This window comes from Biomphalaria glabrata, chromosome 14 (genome assembly GCF_947242115.1).
Source record: "Biomphalaria glabrata chromosome 14, xgBioGlab47.1, whole genome shotgun sequence".
Classification (NCBI taxonomy): Eukaryota; Metazoa; Mollusca; class Gastropoda; family Planorbidae; genus Biomphalaria; species Biomphalaria glabrata.
The window spans coordinates 5,862,235-5,881,790 of record NC_074724.1 but is presented as its reverse complement, the minus strand read 5'-3'; the positions used below and the strand labels follow the sequence as shown (position 1 = coordinate 5,881,790).

At 32.6% G+C, this 19,556-nt stretch overlaps 2 protein-coding genes across 19 annotated transcripts in view; one reads left to right on the top strand and one right to left on the bottom strand.

Moving 5' to 3' along the window:
• LOC129922991 (uncharacterized) overlaps positions 1-19,556 on the bottom strand; it is a 59,759-nt gene that overhangs the window by 33,214 nt on the left and 6,989 nt on the right. Inside the window, exon 1 of one of the 10 annotated variants that reach the window (XM_056011593.1) lies at positions 18,769-19,000. The exons of 8 other annotated variants lie outside the window; for them this stretch is intronic. The gene's annotated coding sequence lies outside the window, so the exon portion shown is untranslated. Of the gene's footprint in view, positions 1-12,970; positions 13,486-18,768; positions 19,001-19,556 lie in introns of those variants that run through there. One more of the 10 variants, XM_056011595.1, reaches the window with a different exon arrangement.
• On the top strand, positions 52-19,443 carry LOC129922990 (uncharacterized). 9 transcript variants are annotated; one of them, XM_056011582.1, is made up of 10 exons: positions 52-154; positions 795-1,121; positions 2,072-2,199; positions 2,371-2,578; positions 8,660-8,752; positions 10,149-10,277; positions 10,940-10,991; positions 11,378-11,400; positions 15,514-15,576; positions 18,523-19,443. In XM_056011582.1, the coding sequence occupies exons 2-10, from the start codon at positions 806-808 to the stop codon at positions 18,648-18,650; spliced, it is 1,140 nt and encodes a 379-aa protein (XP_055867557.1). In that variant the 5' UTR covers positions 52-154; positions 795-805; the 3' UTR covers positions 18,651-19,443. The 9 variants fall into 9 exon arrangements, with proteins under 9 accessions (XP_055867557.1, XP_055867554.1, XP_055867558.1 ...); XM_056011579.1 differs by having other exon boundaries at positions 57-234; XM_056011580.1 differs by having other exon boundaries at positions 126-274.

Genomic DNA, 19,556 nt, shown 5'->3' with positions numbered 1-19,556 from the left:
CTGTAAACACTTGAATGTTCTCCCGGATATTAACACTTACAAATTTGTCATGTGAACTGTTACCATTATAAGCAATTTCGGTTTAGAATTACTTTGCTTGCCTTGTACATTGTTACTTAAACCTAAATCACTTCATATATTATAGATGAAACCAGTCAGTATTCGATGATTAGCTAATTATGTATAAACTGCTGTTTATGTTATTGTTTCCCTGTTTAAGGTTTCTTTCTATTAGTAAGTAAAGCTAGATCACTGCAAATGTACATCTCTAAATGTAAATAACTCTTGTTACAAATTATTTTAAGTTAATATAGTTGTTATAGTTATTACCCTTTATTAAATTGTATAGATTATTATTATTATTATTATAGCTTTTATATAGCGCTACTTTCATGCTTATAGCATGCTCAGAGCGCTTTGGTCCAATCTCATTTGAGGACCAGTGGGGGGGGAGGGGTATCTAGGTACCTAGGTAACTAGATAAAGGTATTCCATTGTGATAAGGTCTATACAATTTTAAGATTTGGACCTTGATTTCACAAAAAAAGTGCTAATGGGTAATTCTCATTAAGTGATAGCATATTTATTGTGCGGGCTTAACGTGTCATCAGAAAAAAAAATTATACTTTGCATGTATGTATCTAAGAAAATAAAAGACAAACACACTTTAGTATTCTTGCCTATAATTCATTTTAATACGATTATTTTTAATGTAAGAGCAAGTTGAAGTGTTTTAATTTTTTAAAGACAATAAATTGTTGTTCTAACTAGTTGATCTTATTATTTCATTATAGTTAGCTTTGAAATGAGGTGTGGTTATGGTGAAGAAGGTTCAAATGGCACAATAACTGTTAAGGTCATTTCAAGAGAAGAAATTGTGTTACTATTAACAAAGACTACTACGGATGATCAAATTGCAGTTTGTAAATATAATGAAGGACGATGTAAAAAACAATCACAGAAATATAATTCTATTTATGGAAAGTTAAACACAACAGAAAACGTTCTAGAGATTATTTTTCAAAATTTATCAAGAATTCATTTAGGAGAAATGACATTAAGCGATACAGGTTCGGTCCGAATTTCTAGTTACAATGCTTCATGTTATTTTAACGTTTATGGTAAGTATATGTTCTATAATACTGTTCTAGTTCTATAATAATATTATAGCTCTATTAATTTCTTTTTCTAACAGCATTTACAAAATATAAATCACAAGATAGATTGTTTTCATAAGAAATAGAATATTCTGCAAACAAATGACCATGTTGTATGTATTCCACACATTAGACTTCTATATTTATTAAGTACATTATCTCATGTCATGATGTCGAATATCAAAATGCAAGGGCCCCTAAAGAGGTCAAGCCCCCTGGGTCCCCAAATTTTTAGCTCCACCACTGTAGTGACCTTCTTCTATTATAGTTCTTCCACAACCAATTCATCTAACCTCTGAGAGGCTAAGAGTAATCGATTGATCTATTTGAGTTCCTTTAGTTTACCTTATGAAAGAGAATACACATTTTCCCTGTTTGAATAAATTGATCATTTTGGTAACTTTATTGTTTTAAGGTGTGTTTCATATTTTTCGCTTCTTATGTCCTCCAACACCTCAGCAAGAAGCGTTCTTGATCCGGGTATCGACCGATCGGCATAGCTCTCAATGGTTTAGTCTTTGTCATAGCATTTTTCGGGTATAAAAGGTCATGGTTGCAATTACTCTCTAAAACATTTTATACCTTGGGTTTTTCTACCGAAGATGGAAAGTCTTACATGACTAATGAGCTCCATCTGCTCATTCCTATTTAAAGGCCTATGATTAGTGATGAAGGTTTTGATTCTCCCTGGCTATTTTATTTATCCGGAACCTGTCATATCTGATGAGCTTTTCTCTATCCACCACATGGTGGGCACAAACCGGTGTATAAACCACAACGCCCCACCATCCGATTATATACTAAAACTTTTATAATAGTGCGATATAAATAAAGGACTACACATAAATTTGAATCAATAGGAGCAAAGAGCTAAATTATTTAAATGCACTAAATATCGAATGTTGATATTTCAGCAAAACCAAGAAAAATTAACTGCACAGTCAAAATTAATTCAGAAGAAGATAATACATTTCATGTTCTGTGTTCGGCGAGTCGGATTTTTCCAAAAGCAGTTTGTGTCTTTTACAAATCTTCTAATGGGGTAACTGTGTATTAAATTACAAACATTTTAAAATCAACGTAAGAGAGATATGTAATTGAATATTTTAATCAACTTGATACGATTCTATCAATTATTAAAAAATATTTTTAAATTATATAATGATATGTACGAAACATATCATTGAATTGATTTCTTTTATTAATTCAAAAGATACTTCAAATCATCTCAAGTAGAACAGTTTATCAACATACAACAATAAAAGAAGATGAGACAGAATACTATGAATCCGATTGTTCTGTAAATTTGACATTTCCTGATTCAAGAAATTTCAACATAACAGTAAAAGTTTTTCCTAATATAACAAAACACTCTGAAAATATACCGTTTGTAACTGTATCTTCCATGGTACTAATAATAGGTAATATTAATATTTTTACCATTGCTTTGAAAAAATGATTATGATTAAATTTGCTTAAGAATATATAGTAAATTCTTATATAAGGCACACCGACTTTAGGAACTGTCATATTTTTTTTTTTTTTTTTATTTGGTAAAGGTTTAACTTTAAAAACAAAATGAAAGCAGATTCTTATTCTGCAACTAAAGGACTATAAAAATAGCTGTGTTTCTTTGAATTACCACTCATAGTCAAGATTTTATTTTAAAATAAATCAGGTCCCTTCTATACTATACTTCTATACTGAACGCCGTTTTTGTGCGTTCTCGTTCTGTGCACACTGAGCACCGTCAATAAACACCACTATGTAATTGCTCATAAATTATGTTTTAATAAAAAATTATTAAGATTGTATTAAAAGAAGTAGATTTACTTCTATAATATGTATTTATAGTCTTTTGCCTCATATTACCTCTGTCTCTCTCTCTCTCTCTCTCTCTACTAGTAAATATACATATATATATATATATATATCATGGGCGTAGCCAGGGGGGGTTCTTGGGGTTCAACCCCCCCCCCCGAAATGAAATCCCCCCTTAGAGGGGGGGGGGGGGGAGTCGGAATTTAGTGACTGATTTTTTGCTTTGATTTTGTTTATTTTAGGTGAGAATTTAATACTAAACCATCACTTGCCCTAGCACAACCAAAAGGGTTTTGAGTTTAAGGCCCCTACCAGGGGGGTTCGAGTTTAAAAACCATTACCAGGGGGGTTCGAGTTTAAAAACCCCTTCCAGGGGGGGGGGTTCGAGTTTAAAACCCCTACCAGAGCGGTTTGAGTTTAAAAACCCATACTAGGGGTTTTGAGTTTAAAACCCCCTACCAGGGGTTTTGAGTTTTAAACCCCCTACCTGGGGTTTTTGCAGTTAACTCCCCCTCTTCTATAAAAGAAAAAAAATGCAAACGAAAATCCCCTAATTCCAAGAGCACAGTTAAGGAAGATTTTGATTTTAAAACCCCGTCTAAAATTTACGATAAACCCCCTCTTTAATATAAAAAAAAATAATTACGCACTCAAAATGTTATGAGCGTAGATAAATGGGTTTTGACTCAGTTTTGAATTTAAACCCCACTTCGGGTTTGAAGGTAAAAAAATACCTCTTTTTAATAATAAAAAAAAAGCAAATTATACACTAAAAATGTTATGAATGTAGTCTATGGGGTTTTGAGTTTAGACTCCCCTCCAGTATAGTTTGAAGCTAAAAAGTACCTCTTCAATATAAATAAAAGAAAATTACTCACTCTAAAATCTATGAGCGTAGTCAAAGGGGTTTTTAGTTTAAACCCCCCCGTCATCTTCAGTGTAAGAAAAAAAGCAAATTACGCACTCAAAATGCTATGAGCGTCGCCGAAAGGGGTTTTGAGTTTAAACCCCCATTCAGAGGGGTTTGGTGCTAAAAATACATCTTCAATATTAAAAAAAAAGCAAATTACATACTAAAATTATTTGAGCGTAGCCAAGCCAATCGGGGTTTTTGAGTTTCTTATACAGATGGCTTTTTTTTTAAAGTTTAAAACCCCTCCAGATGGTTTTGAGTCTAAGATCCCCCTACAGAGCATTTTGAGGTGGAAAACCCCAACAGAAGATTTTGACGATAAAACTTCTCTTTTCGATATAAAATCTAAATGCAAACTACAGTCACTTAATTCCAAGAGCGTATTCAAGAGAGGTTACACATTTTTACCAGTGGCAGGGCTCCATTAATAAACTGCAGTGAATAGTCAGTTACCGAAATCGAAAAAAAAAAAATATAGCTCAACAAAGATGGCTAAGACAGATTTCAGGAGTCAGTTGTAGAGATCGGATCTAAATCAAGGAAATCCTATGCCGAACTGGGAGTCGACCCCTTAGTAAGATTGTGAGAGAACGACGCATGAAGTTTGCGGGACATATTCTCCGACAAAATGAATTACGCATAAGAAGAGTTGCAATGATATCCTAGTACAACTTGACGCCACTCATTCATGGAGATCCTCATGGTAGGTGGGAAGAGGCTTCAGACATTACCAGTGACAGAATTTTATGGAAACTGCTTGACGTCAAATGCTCCGAACGGCGTGGGATGGTCTAAGTCAGTAAGAATAGCACATTAGGTTTTTGAAATAAAACTTTTTAATAGCATTAAAATGGACTGTAGATACCTCAGAATATGCATTTTATTGGCTTTCAATACCAGAAATAGTGCTTGGCGGCGGGTCTTCGCTCCGCGCTGGGGACCTCCTGGCGCTCCCCCAGACCCCCTTGCTAGTAATGGCGGGGAGTCTACAATTTTATGGAAACAGCTTGATGGCAAATGCGCCGAACGACGAAGGAAGGTCTAAGTCAGTAAGAATAGCACATTAGGTTTTTGAAATAGAACTTTTTAATAGCAGGAAAATGCACTGTAGATACCTCAGAATATGCATTTTGTTGGTTTTCAATATTAGAAATAGTGCTTCGCAACGGGGCTTCGCCCCGCGCTGGGGAAGCTCCTAGCGCTACCCCAGACCCCTTTGCTAGTAATGTCGGGGAATCTACAATTTTTTTCACTAACTCATGGAAGAACCAATTCTAGGGCACAATAAACGTCGTCCGAAAGAATAAAGGGTCAGAATATAATAAAGATTATGCACACACACACACACACATAAATACATATAATTTTTTTTAGCGGTGGGGGGGGGAGAAAAAAATTCACCCCCCAAACCCCCCCTCCCCCGAAAAAAAATCCTGGCTACGCCCATGATATATATATATACATGTAGGGGAGGTTTAGGGGAGGATTTTTCGCTTCCCCCCCCCCCCGAAAAAAAATGTTTGTATGGAAGGATGTATGTGTGTGTGTACATAATTAATCTCTATTACATTCTGACCATTTAATCTTTTGAAAGACGTTTATTGTGCCCTAGAATAGGTTCTTCCTGGAGTTAGTGAAAGAATTGACTCCTCGCCGTTGCCAGCAAGGGGTCTGAGGGAGCGCTAATAGCTCCCCCAGCGCGGGCGGAGCCCCGCCGCCAAGCACTATTTCTGGTATTGAAAGCCAACAAAATGCATATTCTGAGGTATCTACAGTGCATTTTCCTGCTATTAAAAAGTTTTATTTCAAAAACCTAATGTGCTATTCTTACTGACTTAGACCCTCCCGAGCCCTTCGGCGCATTTGCTGGTAAGCTGTTTCCACAAAAATCTGTCACTGGTAATGTCTGAAGCCTCCTCCAACCTGCTCTGAGGCCCTCCATGAAAGTGTGGTGCCAAGTTGTACTAGGATGTCATCGCAACTCTTACTATGCGTAATTCATTTTGTCGGAGAACATGCTGCGAAAACCTCATGCTAGGCTCTGTCACAATCTTACTAAGGGTTTGACTCCCATTTCGACATAGGATTTCCTTGATTTAGACCTGATCTCTATAACTGACTCCTAAAATCTGTCTTAGCCATCTTTGTAGAGCCACATTTAGATCTTTTCAATTTTATTGCACTTTATTAATGGAGCCCAGCCACTGGTAGACATGTGTAACTTCTGTTGACTACGATCTTGGAATTAGGTGACTATTTTGCTTTAGATGTTATATCGAAAAGGGAAGTTTTATCGTCAAAATCATCAGTTGGGGGGTTTTAAACTAAAATATATTTGGAGTTGTTTTTTTTTTTAATTCAAAACCACATTTAGCTATGGTCATATCATTTGGTGACTGTAGTTTCATTTAGAAATAGTATTGAAGAGAGAGAGGCTTTCAACCTTAAAACGCTCTGTAAGGGGTTTTTTAACTCAAAACTATCTTGAGGGGTTTTAAACTTTTAAAAAAGCCATATCTGTAGGAGAAGGGTTGAAACTCAAAACTCCCCATTAGCTTGGCTATGCTCAAAGAAATTTAGTGTGTAATTTGCTTTTTTTATATTGAAGAGGGGTTTATATCGTACATTTTGGAGAAGGGTTTAAAATCAAAATCTTCCTTAGATGTGCTCTTGGAATTTTGGGATTGTCGTTTGCATTTTTTGTTTTATACAAGAGGGGGATGGTAGGGGGTTTTAAAGTCAAAACCCATTGCTAGTGGGTTTTAAACTCAAAACCCCTGGTAGGGGTGTTTAAACTTAAAACCCCTGGTAGGGGGTTTCAAACTCAAAACCCCTCAAAACCCCCTGGTAGGGGGTTTCCAACTCAAACCCACCTGGTAGGGGTATTAAACTCAAAACCCCTCTTGGCAAGTAATGGTTTAGTATTAAAATTTCATCTAAACTAAACAAAATTAAAGCAAAAGATCAGTCACTAAACTCTTACACCCCAACCCCCCCCGGCTACGCCTATGATATAAATATATATATATATATATCGTTTATAGTTTATTTTTTATATACCTATAAGATCTATGTGTAGACACAGACAGAAATAAATCTATTTAGATTATAGAGCTATAAATTAATTATTGTAATTAATGTAATTTAATAAACATATTTTCAACTAGGCTACTTGTATTTTCTCTCTGTCTTTCTTTTAATTCCCATCCATGGACCCTCTTCTTCTTTTCATAATTTGGATGTTCGTTTTGTTACACCTTAACATCCCCTCCCTAGATGCTTGTAATTCTTTTCATGGCACTCTCCCCCTTCCCTTCACTGCCTGCTTGATAGTTTGTGACACTAAACGTTTAGTGTATACCTCTCATCACCGCCAGTTCACCTGGCGTCATTACCTGCAGTGGGCATGGTCTCTGGCTTCAAATTAGCAGCCCGCACTTTTTCTTTCATTCATAAATTATATATTCTAGATATCTCAATCTAGGTCATGTTTATTCATTGAAAAAATCATAGAGTTATTAATTCCAATAATATTTCTTATTCCGATTTTGCCTTGTGCACTACAGGAGAATGTGTTAAATTAATTATTATTCGTTGGAACACCTCCTTTTTTAATTTTATTTAACGGCTTACAGTTTAAATGTGATTGGAATGTCTTTCTAAAGATGTTTGAAAGCTTATTTTGATATATTCATCAGTCTACGATCAAACAGGCTCAGAATATAGCCCTCATCTCTTATATGGGTATGAATTTCCGGAGGAGGTTAAACCAATAGCTTTACATACTTGGTTACAGAGAATCTAAAAAACTGCCATCTGCTTTGGAAAAGCGGACTAAATATACAGGAACTTATCTAAAATTGGACATGCGTAGTCTCGAAACGTCGTTTTTAGCCAAAACATAAAAACAAATGAATTATAAACAAAAAAAAAAAAGCGACGCGTTTACTGAAGGAGAATTAGATGAGCTGTGCTTATATAAGAACCTCCTCTAATTACATTCGTTCAATGTTTGATATAAAAGTAAAGCATCAAATTCCTTAACAATAAATATGTTTTAATTATTATCTCTTTCAGTATCAAATAATAATTGTCAATTTTTTGTATGATAATCCCCTTGGTTTTTTTTATTACTAGGTTTAATAGAATTAGGGACTTTTTAACGTAAATGTGATTTTTTTTAAATTTGTAATTGTGAATTAAATACGTGTTGAAATAATTTTTATCACATGTATTACAGCGCTTCTTTCGTGATAGACTGATGTGATTATTCATGCGGGGGGGGGGGGGGGGGGGATTTCATTTTTTTTAAGGGGGGTTAACTCCTAACCCTTTCCTCCCCTACTACGTCCATGGTTAGCTATATACTTTGAATATATTGGTTACGGTCATATCAAATAATTGTCCAATTTTTAGGAAAAGATCATATTTATGCTTAATGTTTGCCAGCTTTATGAACCATCATGCAGGATATACAAACGGCACTCAAAATTGCGTCAGCCTTACAGTAATCACAGAAAGACAATTAAGAAAGCATTACCACTTCACAGTGCAACAAGTACATGAGAAGAAGCGAAAAAAATATTGTCAACGAGTCGGCACTGCGTCGGATTACTGAGTGTGGCAAATAGAAAAATGTTGGACTATCAAGGATCAAATGTATAATTTTTCAAAAGAAATGGTGTAAGATGTAAAACAGTATATTTTGTACTTCTTAAATTTTTGTATTTGATATTTTAAAATTTTAATTGTTAAAATTTATATTCAGATAGGTGGAACGAATCAAACAAAACCACTGCAATAGTCGATGTAGCAAATCTTTCGAGAACAACATCTTTAAATCATCGTGATTATTCCAATGGTGAGTCATTTAAAAGAACTTACAAAGTTCTATTTCGGTTAGTTAGAATTATTATCCTGCATGCTAATATCCCATAAACCTATTCATATAATTTTTACACATCAGCCAATTTAATTTTCTCAATTAATCGTAATGTAGTCTGTTTGATGTACACAAAGATTTTATATTGATTTTTTTATATATTAGTATCATCACAATCAGAGGCGTAGTAAGCAAATTTTGCATTCTGGGCAAGGTACTTTATGTGCACGCTCCCTCTTTTCTATGTAAATCACATAGAAATATAGGCTTATAAATAAAATGTATTTAATAATAAAATAATATAAATAACTTTAGAATGTATTCCATGGGCGTAGCAGGGGGTGTGTGTGTTCAATTTCCCCAAACTCAAAATTATATGAGCGTAGCCAAAGGGGAATTTGAGTTTAAACCCCCCTTCAGAGGGGTTTGATGCTAAAAATATAATATAATATAATACAATATAAAAACAAAAGCAAATAACACATTAAAATTCTTTGAGCGTAGCCAAGCCTGTAGGGTTTTTGAGTTTAAATCCCCTCCTTCAGATGAAGTTTTTTAAAGTTTAAAACCCCTCCAAATGGTTTTGTGTTTAAAATCCCCTTACAGAGAGTTTTGAGGTTGATAACCTCTCTCTGCAATATTATTCTATAGCAAACTAAAGACGCCAAATTCTATCACCGTAGCTAAATGGGGTTTTGAATTTAAAAAAAAAAACAACTCCTGAGATTTTTAGTTCAAAATTCCCCAGCTGATGATTTTGACGATAAAACTTCCCTTAGGTGATTATTCTAATCTGACAAAAAAAAATGTTTGTTTATATGTTGCATTAAAATATATCTTTTTTTACCTATCTATTTTTTTTTGTGAACTCTTTTAATGTTCTAATGTTCATTTAATTATAATCTATAATCAATTTTAGTTATTAAAAAAACGTGATTACCCTTGTAGATGCCAATTAATAACTCGTAATAATCACAACGTATTGTACCAAACACAGTGAATACATCAGTATTAACAAGAGTATTTATAAGAGATTAAGTAATGCAATAAGTTATTACTTCTATGTAAAAATGTTTCTTACTTTAAATAATGTTTAAGAAGTGTAAAATTCCAGGAAATCTTTTATTATTAAGCACTCGACTTCGTGTGGCGCCACCCTGAAGGGGATCGTGCCTCTTTCACCACCCTCAATGCTCACTGCTCACAATATATTTTTTAAAAATTGAATTATGAAAGAAAAATATTTAAGTTTAACTCTTTTAATATAATCTTGGTAATAAAGAATTGTGTTTATAACGAAAAAAGCAACAATTTTTATATTACTAACACAATAATATATAATAAATTAGTTTCTTTTTTTTTTCAATTCTTAAAGTCTACAATGTACAGACAGATACCTTGGAGAAACTGAAATCTGAGAAGACTATCGTGCTTAACGTTTGGGCTATTATTTCTACTGTTGTGACATTCTCAATTATAATGTTCTTTTTAGTTCTTTTTTTAGGTAATAGGCTTGTTGCAATATATAAAAAAGCATTTAAGTGAGTTATATTATAAATAAATGACGTTTGGTTAGCCTAAGTTGTTTTAGAACATGTAAATTATATATAAAATATATATGTGTGTTAGTGTGTGTGTGTGTCCTTATGTATGTGTCTGCACCTGTGTGTGTATGCGCGTGTGCGTGCGTGTGTTGCCCCACTTACATTTTATTTGATTTTGCTATATGAATAAGTAAATGAAAATTCTTTAATCATCTTATTTTATTTATCAAATCATTAGTTTGCTTATTTATCGAGTAATTCTGTTTAATATACATAATTATTTTACATTAAATATTGAAAGACTTTGTGATTATTTAACTCTTAAAATTGTAATAGAAAAAAAAAGCAAAATACTTTTAAATGCAAAAACATTAAAGCTTATGTAAGTGAAAGAATTGCTAATATCTTCTAATACTGTAAGATTTTTTTTATTTTTGAAAATAAAGAAATATCTTTATTTAACTCGTTATTGGTTATTATTGTTTCATGTTTGGTTAGAGACATTGAATAATTATGCAAAATTTCAATTTATCCAAGAATGGGAAGTGAGAGAAATAACAAAAAAAAAATTTTATCAGACAGATTGAGTTGATATAAGTTGTTTTTTCTTTTTTTTCAAAAGGCTATCGGTACATCACTAAGTTAAAAAGTGATTCTCTCAGCGTAACAATCAGGTAAATTAATTGAAAAAGTTATGATATTTGTAATTATTGAAGATTAACAGTCGAATAAAAAAAATGCAGAAAAATCAATAGCAGACTGAATAAAAATTTAAAAACATGCCCAAAATAAGTAGTTAATATTTAGAAGTTATACTTTTTAGAAAATTTCAAAATAAATATAAATAATATATATTCATTCGTTCAAAATTTTAGAAGAAATTATATTGCATTTCATAGTAACTATCTAGAACCCATTAAAAATAAATAAAATAACTTATATGTTTACAGTTATTTATTATTATTTTTTATGTACAGATTATTTCTGACTAACATATTTAGCCTATTGACAATTTTAAATGTCTAGACTATATTAATTTTTTTTTCTCTTTTTCTTTTAGCACAAATCTACAAAACGAAGAAGGTAAAGAATATTCATTTGTTTAAATTTATTTTGAAACGAATAATAAACATAAATTTAAGTGTGAGTCGCAGGCAACAGGTGACCTCTGAAAGAAATAGATAAGCAGATGAAAAATGGCCGCGGAAAACACACTTGAAGCATAAAGAAAAACCCTTGCAAAGACAGGCAAATAAGACGAAACTTTAAATAGATTGACTGTGGACTACGACTTTGTCACATTAGGTATGACGCGGGTCGCAACTGATTTTATGAAGCCATGTGAAACGCTGCAATCATCCTTGATTTACAAAATCGAGGACGATGCCCTGATTAGGAACATTAAAGAGATTAACAATGCTACAGATACTTTTAATAAAGTCAACAAGGTACATGCAATACACATAACAAAAACAGGTAAATAGATTTCAATTTATTTTACGATCAATAAATAGGTCTAACCAGTGGCGTCACTAGGATGGGTGTCACCCGGTGCGGTAAGAACAGGGCTTCACCCCCCTCCCCCAGAGTTCCACTTATTCTTCCGAAAAAAAAAACTATTGTTGTTTAGTTCTTTAATCGAAATAATACAGTTCGCTGATTGCTGTTACACAACGTTAAAATGAGTATCGATTCTATTTTAATTATTGTTTGTCTCTGACATTTTATCGTTAATTATTAGGCCTACATATATTAACATCTACGATTTTTAAATTAGAAACAAATTAAACATCCACTGAACATGCTTTCCTTAGTAAATATTAAACAGCTCTTAACGGAAACCTTCTAACATTATAGTCACATATAATGGTAGTCTTCTGAGGACGAATAATGAAAAAATGCAACTTTACGAAAAGTATATTGACCGGTACAAACACTTGAAAAGAATTTATTTTATTTTAATATTTAAAAGTCTACAATAACTTTAGAAATAAAAACTTAAATTTCCTTTTCATGATTTAAAATTTGAAAACGTATAAATAATTTTAAACTCAATCTATTTTGCGACTTCGTTTTCAATGGACAGACTTGTTTGATTTGAAATTCGTTTTTCAAAAGTTATTAATAGTTGTTAATTAACTTTAGTTTTGAAAAGCTTCTTTTCACATGACGCCACTAAGGCTTATCACCTAGACATGCATTTGGCAAGAAACAGTTAAGGCTTAAATCTAAGGTTGGTAGAGATTCGTTGACATCCTTCAAAACTTTGCTGCATTCTAGTATTCTAGTTTTAGTATATCTGTTCACATATCTTGTCGTCAGGCCCAATATAAAAGAGATTGATGCACTCAGTATTAACCTCTTGTTCTACTGAATAGTAAATCCGGCATCTTAAGATTATTTTCCTAATATTTTTATATTTTTAAAACGAATTTTGCAATTACATGCTAGTTTGATTTAACAAGTTATCTCATTAAAATTTTGAGCTAAGTTGTCACATAGTTCGTAGAGTAAATGTTTAAGTGCTCTAGCTTGACCACCATTTTGCCAATAATTAACACATTCCAACAAGAAAGTCAAACAATGAAAAGTATGCATGTATTCACAGACAGCTGTATTTTCAGAGAGATTGCAAAGATTTTCGCCGTCATACTTTCATAAAATTGTTCCATCATAGGTCTAACAGCAACACGATAATCACACCAGCGATTTGTTCATATGACACTCTATCCTTAATTAAAATATCCCATCGAATGGTAGCAGCAGCAAAGAAAGAAAACTTTTTTCTAGAAAACCGAAAAAATGTCTACTAGAAGCATTTCCTGATTACGAATTCTGAAGCACATAGCTTAAGTTAAACTGTGTACACATCCTTCATGTTCTTCATTATTACTGCCTGCACTTCTTCGTGAATCCTTGAGATTTTAGCTGGATTACAATGTACTTGAGCTTATCATATCAATCTCTTTTCAGGCGTTTAAATTATCAGAACTGATACCAACAGCTTTTGGTCCACTTAAAGAGGAATATCCTACAACATTTCTGTCATTTAAACATGACCATTGCTACTGTTAATATATCTTACAACTTCAGAGATCTATGTTAGGTGTGCTGTAATACAAGATACCAGAGTACCTTGCAGCATTTATGTCTTTGATAAGTATATCCTTAAGTGGTTTGCTAAAACATTTATAAACTCTCTGAGTTTTGGTACAAACTTGGAAAGTCACTTTTTTCTTTTTCATCGCTGCCTTGCAATCGTATAAGTTATTATTTCAGCACTGGGTCATATTTGGAAAACATTTCCACAATCCCAAGAAAACAATTCCAATATTCAATGAAAAGTCTTCTTCAATTCACCACCATTTATCAACTTTTTCTTTGCTAGAAACAAGCAATCTATAAGTTCAAGATGTTCCTCTGTTTCCCCATCTATACGTCAATCACAGCAATGACTTCCCTGTCAATTATTTGAAGCTAAAGTCCGGGTGTCAAAATGTTCCAAATTTGAATGCCTGATAAATGTTCTTCACTCTTCTCGCGAGTTTCTCATTGTGAATATGCTCACTGTTTATCAAAACAAGAAAATATTGCTATTGATTTTTTCCTCATGAAGAAAAGGTTAATTCAGCCATTCTTATGCTTTATAATCTAGATTCTGTCATATTTTAAAGTTGGTATTTTGTTATTACTTTTTTTTTTTGTTGAAAAAGTGCATTTTTTTCAGCTCGGTTGTCACCCCTATCGAGTGTCACCCGGTGCGGACCGCACCTCCCCCCCCCCCCGCACCCCCTTAGTGACACCACTGGGTCTAACTAGAGTATTTTAATGGAAGAGAAGATACGAAAAAAATGGAAAGTATCCCCTTTTTTCTGCAAGAATGTTTGCATGGCCTTCTTCTTCTTCTTCTAGCCAGCTTTATTGCTGCTGAGCTGTGAGCTCTTTTGCAGACTGTGCCAAGGAAAAAAAGTGTTAAAAAAATCGCGAATCGATTCGTTGAATTTAATAGAACACTTCATAACCATGTTAACAATTTCAACTTACTGGATATACATAAATATCACTATAACATCACCCTTACAATATATTTCCCAAACATTATTACAATATACATTACAAACTTTTTTTTTAACTATAACTTTTGATGTTGTTGTTTATACTCTTTGAGGCTTTTTAGGATAGGCATGCTTCTCTTTTTATTTACATTTAAATTGCAACCAAGGTGCTATGAAACGATCCTAGGTATCACATACAAATACCACATCATTTACAAGGAAGAGAATAAATCAGGATAACAATGGCAATGGGGTCCGATAATGACCTGCTGACCAATGTCAAAAAATGCAAACTAAAACGTTATAGCCCTATCACAAGGTCATTAGGACTCACAAAGACTTTCCTTCAAGGAGCTGTACCAGGAAAAAGAAGTCGTTTATTTATATAAGAATTTATATTTGATCGAAATAATTAATCAACTATTTCATAAATGCGTTGTAAGACAACTTAGTAAGTATTGTAAGGGGAGGGCAAAGTTGAATAAATAATATAAAGGGATGACAGGACAAAAAACGACAAAACATTTCTTAAGGTTGCCCTACCAAAGGGAAGAACAAGCAACGTAAAAAAAAAATCCTTTAAAAACAAATTATCTAAAGGAGAAGAACTCCGTCATTAAAACTATATCTACCAATAATGTACAAGTTATTTTCCTTATTTGATATCAAACAAAATAATTAATTATAAATAATTAATTGACTGATTGAGTATTTTTGTTTCTTGATTCATTATTTTGTCTAAAGTATTAACTTGACTGGAGAATGTCTAAGAATATGTGAGGGAGAAATATCAATTATTAGCACAGGAATTTATAAAGTATTTGTAATAGCCAAATAGACATACTAAAACAACAACAGCTTCAATAAACACAATGATTTTATTAGTCTCTATTTCTGTTCTTTACTCCAGTCACTTGTTCTCTAAATTGACTTCCTTTTACACACAGTCCTGACACACTGCTGTTCACTCAACCATGTACACTCAAGGTCTACTGGTCATTTCATACACAGGCACACACACTGCACTACCAGCCACTCAAAACACACACTTACTATCACAGTATTATACACAAAAACAAAGGTAATAAAAAAAAACCTCAACATACTTCTAGATGATTTTTTTAAAACCCTTTTATTTTAGTTATGACCCTGGATAACCTAGACATCTACACTATCAATTTAAATGGCAAACAAGATGTGGAAGGTAAAACTAAACTGTTTCCCAAATATGCAGACTTTCAAATAAATCAACTTTTACATTTTTTTTAACTTATTCTGTAAATGTTCATAGAACAGAATGTCATTTTTTTTTGTTAAATCTTAGGCGTGGTAACTTTTAATAAGCATTTATTAAGCGTTTCTTATGAAAGGCAATCATTCTAAAACCATTTGCGTTGCAATCGTCTTATTACAAAGCTCCGTCAATTATGGGATGTGTGGCTAAGTGGCCGAAACATACTGCTTAAAGCCTTATCACCTAACTAATAAGGTTACAAAGACAGTTTGTGTGGACACACAAAATCAAAATCGGCCCCCGAAGTGGTCCACCTAGAGACAGACGGACAGCTCTAGACATTGATAGAGGATAGAACATATCAGGCTGTAAAAATAAATACTTTAAAAAATCATCAAAAAATACATATATATTTTACAGGATGTGACTCACAAAAGAATTTAGAAATATTTATTTACTGAAATAAAAAAAAATAATGTTAAAGCTATGTTTCGAACCCAGGACCTTCTGCGTGTAAGGCAGAAGTTAAACCACTACGCTACGGAAACACATAACAAAACTACTATATATTTGAAATTTTCCTTGTACTTTCCGTTTGATACCAAAGTCTCAATCTCTAAGTCTAGATCTAGAGTAACATCTAAGTCTAAGTCATTCTATTTAATTCTATATCTAGAGTTATATCTAAGACTCTTAGATCTAGATATAGAATCTACTATATCTAGACTAAAACTCGTATATAGTTCTATGTAGATCCGGCCTCTATTTATTGTAATTTACATTCAGATTGTTGTCAAGTGTAAAGCCTAAAGACGATAAGTGAAAACTAAGCGGTATAAAAGTAATTCTTTTTTTTTAAAGTTACAATTGAATCGAAGTTCGTATTGAAATTCTTTTTTGAGTTAGTTAATAAATGAAAAATCTATTTTATAATGATCCATTGATACTTTTTCCATTGTGACCTTCGGTGCAATTTGTTTTTACCAATGCGCGAATCTATGAATGAAGCTTGTTACCTTTTAAAAAAAAAGATACTTTCCCTGAAATTTTTTATTGAAAAGTGGTGTAATTTTTGGTTTAAATCTGCTTGCATATATAATTTTAAAAATTAGATGATTCACATTCGGGAAAACATGTAGCCGTTGCATCAGAACTTTGAATGATCTAAAATATCATGATGTCTGATTTTCAATTTCTCTTCTAGTTTCTGAGATCTAAACGGGACGGACGGACGGACGGTCAGACAGGCTACACAAACCTAATAGCGTCTTTTCCCCTTTCGGGGGCCGCTAAAAATTCGACTTCGAATCCCGACTTGAGCAGAGCTGAGTTTGCTAATCGCCTGAAGGCAGCACGGAAATTTTCTTTCAGATACCCTCTTCCCTTACTGGTTCACAAAAACGTTTGAACCATAGTGCTCCAACCCTTCTATAAGAATGAAAGATGTGCTATAGAAAAGCGATTTATTTCAATCCAGGAAAAAATAGGGGCACTGTCACAAGAATGTTTAGATATCTTGCTATCCATATAACGTTGACAAAAAAAAGATTTAGTTACAATGCTTATACTTAACATAAAAAAAATATATATTTTGAAGAAGCAGTTTTGTATGGTCTCAGGTCATGCAACATACTGCCGCCATTACACATTTCTAAAACAGGTGCTGGATAGTAGCAGGTGCAGGTTTTGGCGTTCCTAGCCTAGATCTAGGTTACATATAAGAGCAGAAGTCTAAGACTATAAAAAATGTTATTGGGAGATTAAAACTGAGAAGTAGGCTATAGTATAGCAGAGAATATTTTTTTTTCTTTTAGAAACAATTAAACTGTCACAATTTTGTTTATCTGCTTTAGATATGCACCCCATCGAACGAGGTGCATTTGGTCTTAAAACAACAAAAGTACATTATCTTTCACATTATCGCAATGTTTTATGTATTTAAATTTTAAAAATAAAAGCTTATCTATTTATTGTGAGCATATTTCGAGCTAAGATTCTTGCGATTTCATTGCGAACTTATAATTGTGAATGCAAAACATCAAGGGCCGTATGTTGACTATTTTTCCTAGGACTTTTGAGCCACTCATGTGCAAAGAATCAGAAAATGCTTTTATGTTCATAAAACGTGTTATGCAGAGACGCTCTACTTTAAAAAACGATCACTCCCATCAGAGATCTGTGAGCTATTATTACCTGGAATGTCCCTTGAATAATATTATGGGCCAATCCTGCCTTTTTATTATTAGACTTAATATTATCCTCGCCTTTATTTTCTAGGATGAACAGTGTCCTCTGAATCAATATTTTCTCTCTTCCTACTATGAAACAAAAGGCACTGCAGACGCCATGAGAAATAATTTCTAAAGCTGAGAACGCGGGAATATGTGGTGCAAATATATTTCCGTACATTGGGATTTAAAACATACTGTTAAATTAACAAAAATGAAAATTGAAGTCTGGAAATCGGTTAAATCTCGACTTTTAATTTGTTTTCCTTTTCATTACATTTTTTTAATTTCTCAAAGATCACAAAGTGGAAGCCTTGAGTGATCCTCTAAGTCCCAAGCTGATATGAGGGAGGGAACGAACTATTTGTCGTTTGGGGGGGGGGGGAAGCGCAAGCCAGGAAATTTTGAAAAACACTGCCTTATAACTTTACTCAATAAGCTCATAAAAAGCATTGTTTTTATAGTACCTTATATTTATATGTATACTAAAAGCAACCTTCACGGCGATGGAATTGGTGCTTATAATTACAAACAAACCTATTTAAAGACATTTATCCTGTTAAGCCTACATTTAAAATATTATAAATATGGCAAGAGGATAAAATCAATATATAGATAAGATTATAATTTGATTTATATCTATATGTTTCTTGTTGTTGTTTTTTTTTGTTTTTTTTTTCACTTACAGATGTTTATTGCACAATTGAAGAGGTTTGGACGCAGAGACTAAGTTTTATACTCGCTGGCTGTGACAAAAACATCTCGAATATTACAACAGAAATCGTTTACAATAGTCCATATTTTAAGATTCATTGAACGGTAATTTAAAGCTAACATAGGAAAACCGGTCTTCTCGATTTAATGATGAATCATTGAATAATTATATTGATAGTTAAATCGTTTTAAAGAATTAGATTTAACAACTTTCACATACCATTTAGAAATTTAATTTGATGTTAAGGTCTCCTCCAATTCAATTTTAATTATCGTCTTGTTGTTACGTAACATTGGCAATTAACATATTTATTCTTCATAATAAGATCCACACTCTTAAATTTTTAAAGTAGTAATGGGGTCTTGTATTATTTGGAAAATATGATTATGTCATAGTTAATATTCCTACAGTCATTGTTATTCTTGGCTAAATAAGACCAATGATGCAATCATATTGCAAAAATTTTGAAACGGTTCAAGAATTCTGAGAATTTGAAATCCTTCTCTTATTTTATTTGGTTAGATTGCTTTCAATAATAATAAATAAATAATAATTAATAAAACTTATTCTAGATTTTGCATTTTTTTAAGTATAAAACTGTATCAAAATGCATGAATTAATAAGGTTAATTGACTAATGGTATTATGTCTTTAAATATCATTACGTCTTGATATCAGGCTCTTTATTGGGAAAATGAATTCTAATATCAAACCTAATTAACGATAGCTTAGTTTGAAATATTTTGGTACTCTTCAAACAAACTCGACTAGTTATGATTTAATGTTTCATCTTTCTTTAATTGTTTTAATGTTGTAATCTAAATACCTTAATAGCTTACAATGATATTATTATATTTGTTTTCTTTACTTTGGAGTCATGAAAGTTTATTTCTTTCTGTATTTAAAGACGAAATATTATGGGCCTTCTTTTAAATTACACTAATAGTTACACTTGTAAGTCTTAATCCTAACATATGAAAGAAACAAATTTCGCTATGCGATGAGTAA

Coding starts and splice junctions, on each gene's coding strand:
- LOC129922990 (XM_056011579.1), top strand. CDS start 180: ATGTATAAACTGCTGTTTATGTTATTGTTTCCCTGTTTAAGGTTTCTT. Junction 10,992..11,377: donor TCTCTCAGCGTAACAATCAG/GTAAATTAATTG, acceptor TTTTTCTTTTAG/CACAAATCTACAAAACGAAG. Junction 15,577..18,522: donor TGGCAAACAAGATGTGGAAG/GTAAAACTAAAC, acceptor TTTCACTTACAG/ATGTTTATTGCACAATTGAA.